The sequence below is a fragment of the Euprymna scolopes genome, chromosome 6, assembly GCF_053919585.1.
Source record: "Euprymna scolopes isolate OS-2025 chromosome 6, ASM5391958v1, whole genome shotgun sequence".
Taxonomy (NCBI): domain Eukaryota; kingdom Metazoa; phylum Mollusca; class Cephalopoda; order Sepiida; family Sepiolidae; genus Euprymna; species Euprymna scolopes.
The window spans coordinates 151085942-151099381 of NC_136487.1; the positions used below are offsets into that span (position 1 = coordinate 151085942).

General features: G+C 34.2%; 1 protein-coding gene and 1 pseudogene across 2 annotated transcripts in view; one reads left to right on the forward strand and one right to left on the reverse strand.

Annotated features, from left to right (window-relative positions):
- The window catches only part of LOC145278040 (uncharacterized), a 399772-nt gene extending 388697 nt beyond the window's left edge, over nucleotides 1-11075 (forward strand). For both annotated transcript variants that reach the window (XM_080130262.1, XM_080130261.1), the window contains exons 8-9: nucleotides 4468-4540; nucleotides 9981-11075. In XM_080130262.1, coding sequence (XP_079986388.1) covers nucleotides 4468-4540; nucleotides 9981-10876 — 969 coding nt within the window. In that variant the 3' untranslated portion in view covers nucleotides 10877-11075. The remainder of the gene's footprint in view (nucleotides 1-4467; nucleotides 4541-9980) is intronic.
- Nucleotides 4156-4273, reverse strand: LOC145278396 (5S ribosomal RNA; annotated as a pseudogene).
- Nucleotides 11076-13440: the final 2365 nt, after the last annotated feature.

Here is a 13440-nt window from a genome sequence, read left to right on the forward strand (position 1 = left end):
GGGGGTTAAAATTGGAAAATTGGGGATCATAAGATTTTTATCTGTTCGTCAACTGTTTCACGACTGCACATGCGCGAATCTTCCTTACGTCAAGAATAAGTAGGTTTAAAAGCATTTTTTGAAGATTGTGGCAAGCTGGTCTAATGGTTATCATACTTGACTCACTGTCTTTAGGTTTTGGTTTCAATCTCCGCTTGAATATTTTTTTTTTTACAAGAATTGAACTGTTTAGAAAAAACATAATATTCACATGCACATGTCTCAGTTTCTTTCTATTTTTTTTTTTTTTTTTTTACTTAATTTTTTTTTAAGGAATTTAATGTTACATTTAATACCGGGCAATGCCGGGTACATCTACTAGTATCATTATAAATGTCTGACTCTACTCTGGATGAAAAAATTAACTCTAAAACTTCTTGATCTTTCTTTCTTATCAAATCTTTCTTGGAATTCATATATTAAATCCATTGCTCTTTCTGCATCTTGTAAAATCAGTTCTATTTCTCAAACACTTTTTTTTACACCTAATGTAATTTTCTCTCTACAAATCTGCTATCAGACCATGTATGGAGTATTTGTTGTCATATTTTAACTGGTGAATCCCTGCCTCAATTGAAGGTTCTTGATAAGGTGCAGAAACCTCTCTCTCTCTCTCTCTCTCTCTCATAGACGTAAAGTTGCTAATCTGTTTCTTTTCTACAAATACTATTATGGCATGTGTTCTTCAGAATTGTCTATTCCCTGCTTCCTTTGTTCCAGCTCGTTTGACTTGTTGGTCTAGTGGTTTTCATCTATTTGCTGTTTTGATACTTCACTATAACACAGATTCCTATTTCAGTAGTTTCATTACAAGAACTGCAGACTTGTGGAAATCTTTCTGCTTATTGTTTTTTCCCTTACTTTTAACTTTGATCTTTTCAAGACTAAGGTTAATAGGCATCTTCTGTCTTTGCGGTAATCATCTTTCATTCTTGTTAGTTCCTTACATCAAGTGGCTTTATGCCTTGTCCGGAGTGACTTCTATAAAAAGAATAAGATATTCTTAAAACATGTTCATTCAGTTACTTTTACCTCTCAATAAAAATATCCCCAACTTATCTGACTAGCAGCACAATCCCACCCCCTTCACTATAGAGGTACCTAGATGCCAGAAGATTTTCGACTGTGCTAGTTTCTTTTCTTCGACTGCTTGCCTTTGGAAATCCCTTCTTGCTTACTGTTTCCTAGACCATACAAGTATGCTGGAATTTAAATTCAATGCAAGCATCTTGCTGTCCAACTCTCTATCCCAGTTGCTCCGAACAACCAAACTAAACATAATGAACAAATATTTGAAGATATAAAGAACTTGAAGCATAAAAACTTTTTCCAAAATTACCAGATTCAACATTAAATAAAGTTGAAAAGGTGTTGATATGCTGAAAAACAACACAACCAAATCTGAATGAATATTTTGAGATATAAAGAACTTGAAGCAGAAAAAACCTTTTACTAAAATTGCTACGTTCAACATTAAATAACCTAAAATGAGTTAATATGCCATAAAACAAAACAATCTGGTCCCTATCACAGTAGCCCCTTACACATCAGTGGCGAGGAGCCTTGTTTTGGGTGAGAAAAAAAACTGTGCATTTAGTTAATGAAAATGCATTTTAATATGTCACAGACTGACAGATGAACATATAAAGACTTTTCTAGTGATGTGTGATTGATAGACAAATATGTAGACGGATGGAGGCTCTTTTAGTGATGCATAGACTTATCTGATAAATTAGTCAAATCTATTTTATATTTTGCTGTTGTCCACTTTTCCATTTATTCTCTCTCTCTCTCTCTCTCTCTCTCTCTCTCTCTCTCTCTCTCTCTCTCTCTCTCTTCATTTTATTGGATGCTATCCTTACAGTCTTACACCTGAAGTTTTAATCATAATTTGCATGCAATGCGCTTTTCTTTGTTTAATGTGTCTCTCTTCCACATCAAATGTGGGTTGCACGGTAGCCATAGTGGCACAGTAATTTTTTTCCATAAAATTCTATCATCAACTTAGTTTCAATGTGCCATTTTAAAAGTTATCTTTGATTAAAACAAGTCTTTCTCAGATATCTTTTCTCAACTTAACCTCAACTGAGATATGTGTGTATATATGTTTATTCAACCAAAGCCAACTCTCTCTCTCTCTCTCTCTCTCTCTCTCCACCCCTTTCTCTCACTTTTTCTCTTTCTATTTTGTTCAATTTCAATCTAATTTAATCTAAATGTGAAGTTTAAGAGATTCTTGTAACTTTCAATCTCATGCTCACATCTATTATCGCTGTTATGAGTGCATGAGTGCAAAGCCATTCTTGTAATTAAAAAAAAATAATCCAAAATGAGGATTGTAAAACAAATAACTCAATGGTAGAGAAAAAAAAATTATCCAATTACAAATATTAAGTGGAGTTGTCCCAAGCAAAAATTAGTAGTATCAATCCAATCAGAGAAGCTTTGAATTGTAAAGAATAGCAGTATTTATTCAGTCAGAATCAGTAGTGACCTTCTTCTCGTGTCAAGATGAAAAGTTATGAGTTAAAAATTTGAAGAGATTCAATAGATTTTATACAGTGATTCTGGTACATGATTGGGTTTTTTTTGTATTTCTTTACATAGGTGTGACCATTTATCAAGGCCCAGAGGCCACTCTAGGATAAAGGTTAAAGAGTGTACAGTAGTCAATGGGATAATATAGGAATCGTTAGTAGTGTAAATTTGGTAAATTGGATTACTTAAGGTGAAAGGCTCATCAAGAACTTGTTAACATTGGACTTGAAGATGACCATATTGTAATCAGCTGGAAAGCAGGCAAATGGAAGACAGTTCCATACGTGTGCAGTTCTAAAAAAGTAGTTTTCTTCATGGAATCTACGTTTAGGTTTAAGCACGGATAAAAAGTGGTGGAAATTATTGATAGTGTTTTCAGCTAGACGAGTGTTTCCCGTGAAAGTTTGACGGGAGGGGGGGGGGGCATAGATTGGAGCTCAGACAAGCACTTGCCATGAAAATGATTGTCCAAATCTTTGTGATTGTAACAAATAAAATTATGTAAAAAATATTGCAACAACATGCAATGCACTTCTCTTTGTTTAATGGGTCTCTTCCACATCAGATGAGGATCATACGACGGCCATGGCAGCAGAATGATTTTTTTTCTATAAAACTTTATCATTAACATTTTTTTAAAGTCATATTTGACTAAATTATTACAAGTTTTTCTTGGGTGCCTTTTTCTCGCTTTTCCTCAATTGGGATGAGTGTATATCTGTTTTAGATTTTTATTGTGAGATGACATATAATTATTTCCACAGTAAGACAATGTCGCAGCTCACACACACCATTAAAGTCACAAACCGGAAATCTTAGACTCAAGTTTTGCCCTCCTTAGGGCCCATCAGTAGAAATATAGCCAAACTCAGGATTTGAACCCTAAAACACTTGTATGCAAGACCAGTACTCTACCACCTGAACCACTATGCCACATACAAGAAAGTCTATTAACTAACTGTTGTGGTGTGTCCACCCTATGGATAATAATGAACTCTTCTATAAAGATCAGGAGAATATGTACATGCATTATTCATAACTCATTCACATGTGGCAGTCGGACTGACGTATAACCACGCTCTTTATTATGTAGTATATACTTTACTGTTTAGTATATTTTGTTTCCACTAAAAATAACCAATTGTGTCTTTCTTCTGGACCCTTATGGGACCACAACACTAACACAGATCCTACTTGTGAGACATCGGTCTGGGTTGTTAATAACTGGATGACTACACCCCTTGCTGAGGACAGTAGGTATATTTTACAGCTGGCTTTTGCTGTGGTTTACTTGTTTGTTTTTTGTTTTTTTTTTTATATTTTGTTTAATTTTATTCTTGTATGAGTTTCATAAATAAAACTTGAATCATAGCATTGATATAACAGATGGATCTGTATAAATTTAGCTACTTGTGTGAAAATTGTTGTTTTTGTCCATTCTCGAAAGACAATGGATACCTCCTGTAAAGGTAGCTGTAATGTAATGTGATTGTGAGGTAAGGGATACGCAATCCCAAATCACACCTCTCCTGAAGCTAGTGGTGAGGAGAAGTCCAGGACACTGAGATAAGTGGAGAGCACATATAGCACCTGAGATTCCCAAATGGTCACCCATTTTAGTACTGACCAGGCTCAACGTTGCTTAACTTCAGTGATCTAATAGGAACTGGTGTGTCAGTGTGATTATATCATATGGTGTGAAAATAATGTACATTTATTACAATTGCTAATTGAAGACTATGTTATTAAGTTAAAAAGCTATTTAAAAAAAAAATGTAGATATTTTCCCAAGCAACTAATTTTAGAAATTTGCAGGTTTTTGTGGAATGTTTAATCATGAATTTTTTTTTTTTTTTTTTTGAGACTAAAATTTTTTTTTTTTTCTTTTAGCCTGAGGAAAATATCGACTTGGAAGAATTAGAGCAGTTTGCAAAGACTTTCAAAAGACGACGAATAGAACTTGGTTTGTGTGATGTTTTTTTTTTTCCTTTCTTTATCGATTGAATTCAATATTTTATACAATGTCACCCTTCAGGCATCAGTAAATGTTTGTTTTGGGGGTACTTGTACAGTTTAGTCAAGACAATAAAAAATGAAAATCTAGAAAAAAAAGTTATGTACGTACCTTTGTTTTTTTGTTTGTTTTTTTTTTATTACATTTTAACCCCAAAGGCAAATTGCCACTTTGGTGTAGGGGGCTACTATCAGGGGCAGCAACTACTGGGGTACTATGTAGGAATTTGGGCAGCAAGATGTCGGTTCACGTTACACTTGAACTTCTGCAGTACTGTTGGAGAAGCAGGGACCTGGAATGGAATTCCAGAGTCTAGCGGTTCTGGGGAAGAAACTATTGGAGTAAAAAGATCTTTTACATCTAGGGATCTCTACAGTGTGGGGGTGGGATTTAGCAGCCTGTCGGGTTTGTCGAGGGTGCTCACGTCGTGGGGGCACAAGTGATTGCAGTTCGTCAGAGCATTCACCACTAAAATACTTGTAGAAAAGGCAGAGGGATGCAACATTTCGTCGATCGGACAGAGGCTGAAGCTTAGATGCCAGTTCAGGACCTATCAGGTTTGCGACTCTCTTTTGAACCTTGTCAAGGAGCAAGAGACTAGTAGCAGATGCACCAGCCCAGATGTGACAGCAATACTCCATACATGGGCGAATGGTGGCCTTATAGAGGTACAGGATACTTTCGGGTGTTAGTAGTTTTCTAGCACGGTAGAGAGAGCCCACCTTTCTTGCAGCGGCCCTGGCAATGCCTTCAATGTAATTGTTCCAACTCATGTTTCCTGTGAACGTTAGGCCAAGGAGTTTGAAAGATGTACTCTCAGATAAAGAGTCGTTGGCCATTGCTATAGGTTGTAGAGAGGGTTTCTTGTAATTATTGAATGGAACTAGTTTAGTCTTGGCAGCATTAAACGCGACCAACCACTTTTGTCCCCATCCCACCACAGATTGGAGGTCTTCCTCTAGTGCTTCTGCCATTTCTTTAGAAATGTGTTCATTCATCTACCTGTCGTGCCTGCCATAGAGTGTAGTGTCATCAGCATATATACCCATCTCAGAGGCAATTTTGTTGGGGAGGTCATTTATGAATATCAGGAACAATAGAGGTCCAAGGATAGAACCCTGGGGCACCCCCGCATTTATATCATATTGTTTAGATGTACGACCGTCGAGGACAACCTGGATTTTTCTCTTATCTAAGAAGGATTTAATTATGTTAAGTATTCTACCAGTGATACCGTATGATCTAATTTTCCTGAGGAGACCCTCATGCCATACCCTGTCAAAAGCCTTAGATATATCTAGAGCTACCGCTCTGCCCTCCCCCGCTTTGTCCAGTGAATGGTATATACGTTCAGAGATTACAGTTAGGATGTCTGCTGTGGAACAGGCTTGTCTAAATCCATATTGTTTGTCAGTCAGAAGTTTAGCATCTGTAAGGTGATGGACTAGAGCATGGTTAATTAAGGTCTCAAATATTTTGGCAAAAAGTGGGAGGAGGCTAATGGGGCGATAATTTGATGGGTCAGTCCTTTCGCCAGAATTCTTGAATACTGGTACAACAGAAGCAGTTTTCCAACAGCCCGGAAAGCAAGCTTCATTAAGGCATTTGTTGTAGAGTTTGGAGAGAACTGGAGCTACTTCGGCTGAGCACTTTTTTAATAGCACAGCTGGGATAAGATTGGGTCCACATGCTTTTGAAGTGTCAAGGTTTTTTATGATAGCATGCACCTCAGCAGGGGTGATTTTCAGATCGTCTAGCGTGGTGTCTGTCCGCATAGGAAAGTCAGGTAGGGGGTGGTTGGAAAGGTCCAGTGTGGAGTTTGAGGCAAACCGACTGGCAAGCATGTTAGCCTTGTCGGTTGCTGAGGAGACAACCTCGTAATTGTTGGTTAGTGGGGGAATTGTTGATTGCCCATTATTTACTACACTGTTGTAGATTTTTTACCTGTTATCGTCTGAAGTTCTCTGAAAAAAAATTTCACTTAACTTCATCAAGTAGTTTTTTTGTTTTTTTTTACAGCGAAAAACAATTATTTATGACGGGCAAATAAAGGTAGCCATCTTGGAAATAATTGACGACGAAGCAAGAGGGGGTGGACGCGCCAAAGGGAGATAACTTTGCCGAAATCGTGAATTTTTTTTGGCCAAATTTCGTGAATTTAGCCCTTTTTTTTTTTTTTTTTTTTTTTTTTTTTCAACAAAATACTAGGAATGGACATTAATCAGCTATATGAAAAAGGCGCACATATGGAAGCTTTGCACTTTTTTATTTTAGTTTTTTTTTTTTTTGTGCAATAATGAAAAAAATGCAAGAAATCCAATATTTAAATATTTTTAAACAATCAACTTTTTCTTTCCAACTGCGCATGTTTCCAAAATAATCTCGTCAACACATTAAATCTTCAATTTCTTTGCATTATTTTATTTATTCATTTTTTTTTTTGATAATCTTGCTGATTAGTATCTATTCTATAGTATTCTGTTGAAAAAAAGAATAGATTTGTGCAGTTTTTTTTTGTTTTTTTTGTGGAGGGTAATTAAAATTGTAAAAAAAGGCTAATTTAGCGAAATTTGGCCAAGGGGGGGGGGCGATTTCGGCAGAGTTATCTCCCTTTGGCGCGTCCACCCCTCTTGCTTCGTCGTCAATTATTTCCAAGATGGCTACCTTTATTTGGCCGTCATAGATAATTGCTTTTCGCTGTAAAAAAAAACTACTTGATGAAATTAAGTGAAATTTTTTTTTCACAGAACTTCAGACTATAACAGGTACGTACAATATAATTTTTTTTCTAGATTTTCATTTTTTAATGTCTTCACTAAACTGTACAAGCGCCGTTTTAGATAATGGTTCTCTCATTTCTCAGTATAATCCAGGGGAGATAATTTGGATATGGTCCAAGGGGAGATTACTAGGGTCATGAAAACTATTTATCCAAACAAACTTTGGTGTTTATATAGAATTATACTTAATTAAAAAGTAGAAATACAGAAAAATCTTGTTGTGCATACTCGTCATGGAACGAAGATGTCATATTCCAAAAATCATGTAAATTGATCAAGTAGTTTGTTTTTTTTAAATTTAGAAAATTAAATTTTATGAAAAAGCAAGGAAAAAGCCGGATGTAGCCATATTGTTTTTAAAATATGCCAAAATCCAAGGACTACAATTTAATTCGACTACAGAGATTTTGTTTGTATTCCAAATAATCAAAATTTATTAATCATTAAAAATCGTAAAATTTGATTTTGTTAAAAAAAAACTAATTGATCAATTCACATGAATTTTAGAATATGACATCTTTGTTTTGTGACAAGTACGTACATCATAAAGGGTTTTCTGTATTTATTTATTTTTTTTTTAATCAAGTGTAATTCTAAATAAGCACCCAAATTTTTGTAGATAAATTATTCAAAGAACGGAGTTTAAGGAAACCAACTTTTGAGTATTCTTTGCCAAGAACATTAAGTGCAATCTAGATTTGTATTTGATGGTGAGATTTTCAGACTACATTTTCATCATATTCCAACATTTTTCTGATTTGATGTTTTTTCTTATCAGATTACTAAGAATTACACAGCCTATTTTTAGATTATGATTTCTTTTTTTTTTACCTGTTCAAATTTTAGGTGGGAAGTAAAGGTTGCATTTTTTTTTTTTATTTTACTTGGGAATCACCACTTATCAAGACCCAGAGGCTACTCAAGGATAAGGGTTAATGAATGTCAGGTGATAGTGTAGCAATTGTTAATGGCATAAATTGGGTAGAATTTGATTATTTATGGGGACAGCTTAACAAGAACTTGCTTACATTGGATATGAAGGCATAGAATCTTCAATCCATGTTGTATTCAACCGGGAAGCAAGACAGCAGAACAGTGTTCCACAGGCGGCAGTTCTAGGAAAGAAACTTTGTACATGGAATCTGCATTTAGATTTAGGCAGAGATAAAGAGTTGGGAAAATCATTTATAGTGGTTGTAGCTAGTCGGTTTTTTTGTGAAAGTTTCAGAAGGGGGAACCATAGATTGGAGTTTATTCAAGTACTTGCCATGAAAATAATGATAGAGCAGAGACGGACTTGTAACATCTCTTCTGTAAGGAAGAGAAAAGGGCATCACCTACTGTTTCATAGCCGTGTTGAACTCCAGGCTAGATAGGGTGCGTCGAACATTAAATCACACCCGCTCCGTTTCTGGAGATGATATCTTTTGATAAATTATTTAATATATGGGAATTATCGATCGAACATCAAATTTGCAGATTAAAAAAAGAAAAATTATAAGTTTATAAGATTGTCAGTTGATAAATAATATTTTGAGAGGATTGAGGATGATGAATGGAATGAACAAAATTTGATTACCTAAGAGAATGATGTGATAAGTATTTGTTGACATAGAATTGAAGATGGCCATGTTGTTTGCAGGAAGCAGACCTATAGTAATGTGTTCTAAAGACTGGAAGTTCTTGTAAAGAAATTCTGTTCATGGAAATTCTATTTTGTTAAGAAGACAGAGGAAAAAAAGTTCTTTGTGGTTATGGTTGATAGATGGGTTCTTACTGTGAATCTTTTACAGGGAGTAACGAAGGTTGGAGCTCAGTCGATAACAATGCTAATTTTATCGAACTTTAATTTCTTTTTTTTTTGGGGGGGGGCTGCTATATTATATTTCTCTTAGTCTATCTGTCTATCTGTTCCACTTTTCTTGAAAATTGCTGGCCTGATCTGGTTGAAATTTTGTATGTTATGATAGGGTGTAGCGAACTAAGTATTATAGTATCCATTTGATGCATGGTTAGCGATTAATTAGTCACCACAATACCATATTTACTCTAAAAGTTTTCTTAGAAACTATTGGGCCGATCTGGCTGAAATTTTGTATGGACCTTTGTCATGATAAAATGCAGTGAACTAAGTGTTTTGGTATCTGTTTGATGTTTAATATTTATTAATTATTAATGATGTTTAATATTTAATGAGCATAAGTTTAACCATATTCAACCATCAATTTAGTATAAAGTACTTATTCTAAGTCAACAAGCCATAACTTTTCACCCGTTTTCTTATTGGTTAAAAAGTCTAGTATGTTTATATTTCTTTTCTTTGTTTTGGTACTTATACAGAATGCGAACTGTGTTATTTTTTAGATAGGATTTTCAAGTTAAATTCAATTTTTACGACATCTTTTGTTTTTTTTATTTTTTTAAAATTATCTGAAAGTTCAGAATAGTTAAAAAAACAATTAAAAAAAACACTTTCCCTATGTTAAGAATGAGTTTCTAAAAAATAACATTATTATTTCAATATGGTTCATTTTCTGTCTAAGTAAATTATTTTTTATTTTCAATGTCAACTGCATCTGTTTAATGTTTAAATGATGCATCTGTTTCAGGTTTTACGCAAGGTGATGTTGGCTTGGCAATGGGCAAGTTGTACGGACATGATTTCAGCCAGACGACAATCTCTCGATTTGAAGCTCTCAACCTGAGTTTTAAGAACATGTGCAAACTAAAACCTCTGCTGCAGAAATGGTTGGCCGACGCCGATTCCATGTCCTCAAATCCTTCTTCTTTGCCGGGATCTCCGGTTACAGCTGAATCCATTGGTCGCCGCCGAAAAAAACGGACCAGCATAGAATCTTCAATCCGTGTAGCTCTGGAAAAGAGTTTTATCCAAAATCCAAAACCTTCTTCAGAGGAAATATCCATGCTGGCTGACAGCCTCACAATGGAGAAAGAAGTCGTGCGGGTCTGGTTTTGCAATCGGCGCCAAAAGGAGAAACGAATCAACCCTCCCAGCTCCCTTACTGGACCCCAACTGCAAATTGTACAGAGCTTGGGTGTCACAGGAACACCTGCGACCTCCAATCAAATCTTGAACAGTGCCGCCATGGCCGCCGTGGCAGCTGCCGCTAATGGGTCCATGAGTGGGATCGACCTGCGTGCAGATGCTGATAGCACGGGTCGAAATGCAATCACCACCCTGCCATCAGGGATGGCGTTGACGGTCAACAATACCCCCTTGAACATGAGCACCAATGCTGGCGTCATGCTGGCAGGAGTGATGCAGGCAGCCTCTGCAAATAGCATCACTGCCTCCTCTTCCCTGTCCAACTCATCCTCCTCTTCTTATACAACCGCCACACAGCAGCAGCATGTTGTCGGAGTTTCGACTGCCACGTCGTCACCTTCAGGACTTACACTTCCTACTGTCACAGCCTCATCTAATCCGGACCATGTTTCTATAGCAACCAGTCTAGCAAGTCATCAAGAAGATGATATCTCTTAGCTGCTGAAAGGTGTCAGTTAACCGTTTTATATATCCACATCAACATGTGCACACACATGCACACACACACACACACATGAATCCCATTTTATTTATTTATATATTTGCTTAGAAATAAACTTATGGAAAAGATTTAAGCTGATAACATGTTTCACCAAAATAAACATCATCAGGCTGGAAAAATCTACTAGTGAAGTAATTTGAGTTTGTTTTCACGTCATTTTAAACCATTCTTTTTAAATACTTATCCAATACCAAATATCATACATATTTATATGAAGACAAAATAAAATCATGAAAAATATATATTAATTTATCAAAAGTTCAAAAACAAGGAATTGAAATATTATTATTATCCTTATTCCATGGAGTTCCAGAAATTTTTATTTTATTTTATTTTATTTTGGGGAGAAATAACTAGCAAAAAAAAGTATAGAATTTTTAGTTTACATAAAATTGGAAACTTTTAAAATTGTAATATTTGAGAAAGTAATTTTAAATTGTAGAAGTAAATTGAAAATTGATCTTCATGAATCCAAATTGAGTAAAAAGGCAAAATTAGATTAATTTATCAACCAATTCATTGATTGGATTTTATCTTTTGAATATTTAATGAATTAATGCAAATTTTTTATTTTTTCATAATTTTATTTTGTCTAATATTATTGTTCTATCTATAATGTCCAGCATCCATTTATAAAGATAGGATCTAATATAAAATATATTTATAAAGTATTTATATATATATATATATATAGACACAGTAGAGTTCCAGGATATGGCATTAAAGATTAGTATATTGTACACATGTATATAATCAAATAATATATATAACACCGTAAGGTGGAGCAAATACTGTAAATAGGAGCAGGAAAAACATTGTATTCCACATCGTAACCTGAAAAAAAAAAACGTATCCTAGGGTTACTGTATCCCGGGGTTCTAATATATATATATATATATATAAAACAATGAACCAATCTATATCCACCAATATATAGTTCTGTGACTTCATTTCCCACTCCTATTGTTTTCATATATAAGCTCCAATGATACTTGTTGAGCTTTATAATATCCAGATAAGTCTCCTCTTATAGAATTGAGCTCACTCTTTTTCTCTAATGTACCAAGCTATATATATATATATATATATATATATATATATATATATATATATATTAACTAAATTAGGAAGATGAGGAATAGAAGTTACATATAACTTTCATCAGATCAATGACGAAAATGAAAGTAAGTGGAAAAGAACCTTTTTAGTCCATGTCATTTTGAAGCTAAATGCATCTCATCAAAAGAGGAGAAAAACCGGCATTATAACACTATAAGGGTATACAAATAAAATTGGCTTGAGAACATTCAGATTAGAAATAAAATAAAAAAAATTTCAAAAATAGAAAAAACTGGGAAAAAAGCATAGGTTGAACTAATGGAAACTGTTAAAAGGGATGTGAAAATGGAGAAATATTGATAGGGGGAAAGGGTAGACAAAGGAGATGGATTAATATATATAAAATAATGATAATAATATATATATATATATATATATATATATATATATATATATATATATATATATATATGTCCATATGTATGTATGTATCTATAAAAGTGAAATTGTCTGTGTGTATATATTTCCCTACAAAACTACTCTGTCAATTTTAAGTCTACAGACTCGAAATTTGACATAAGGGGTATTGAGACTTTGGGAAAATCTTTTTAATCGGTTTTTGGCTGGAAATTTGACTGCCAAGGGGTCAAAATTCAATGATTTGATCTTTGAAAACTCTACCAAACTCCTCCACCAATTTTGAGTCTAAACACTTGAAGTTTTAGGTGTAGGTTACCTGGACATGAGTCAAACTTTTTAATATATATATATATATATATATATATATATATATATATATATACATATGCACATAAAGTTATGAACAGTACATAGGGCCTGAGCAAAGCCAGGCTGAACTGTTAAATATTACCTGTATTTGAAGCGCTGCACATTAATTGAAATTAAGAATCACATATATCAATGAATACGTTTGGAAGGCTAAAAAACAACACATATTTCCTTTCTTTTTTTTTTAATTTTTTTTTTCATATAAACAAATTTGTTAATATCAAAAAAAGGAAAGAAAATGTGTTGTTTTTTAGCCTTCCAAGCATATTCATTGATATACGTGATTCTTAATTTCACACACACACACACATATATATATATATGTATGTATGTATATATATATATATATATATACACATATATATATAATCGAGAATGTATGAGTATGACACTTCTCAACCTATATACTCAACAAATTTTTTGATCTACATACTTGATATTTGGTATATAGGGTATTCCGGTATGTAGAAAATTTTTTAATCATTTTCCATTTGGATAAAAGGCAGCTAAGGGGTTAAAATTGAGAAATTGTTACTTGGGAGGGTGGGGGTCATCAGATTTTTATCTGTTTGTCAACTGTTTCACAACTGCACATGCATGAATGGTTCATGTGACGGCTTCCTTATGTTAAGAATAAGTAGGTTTGAAAACA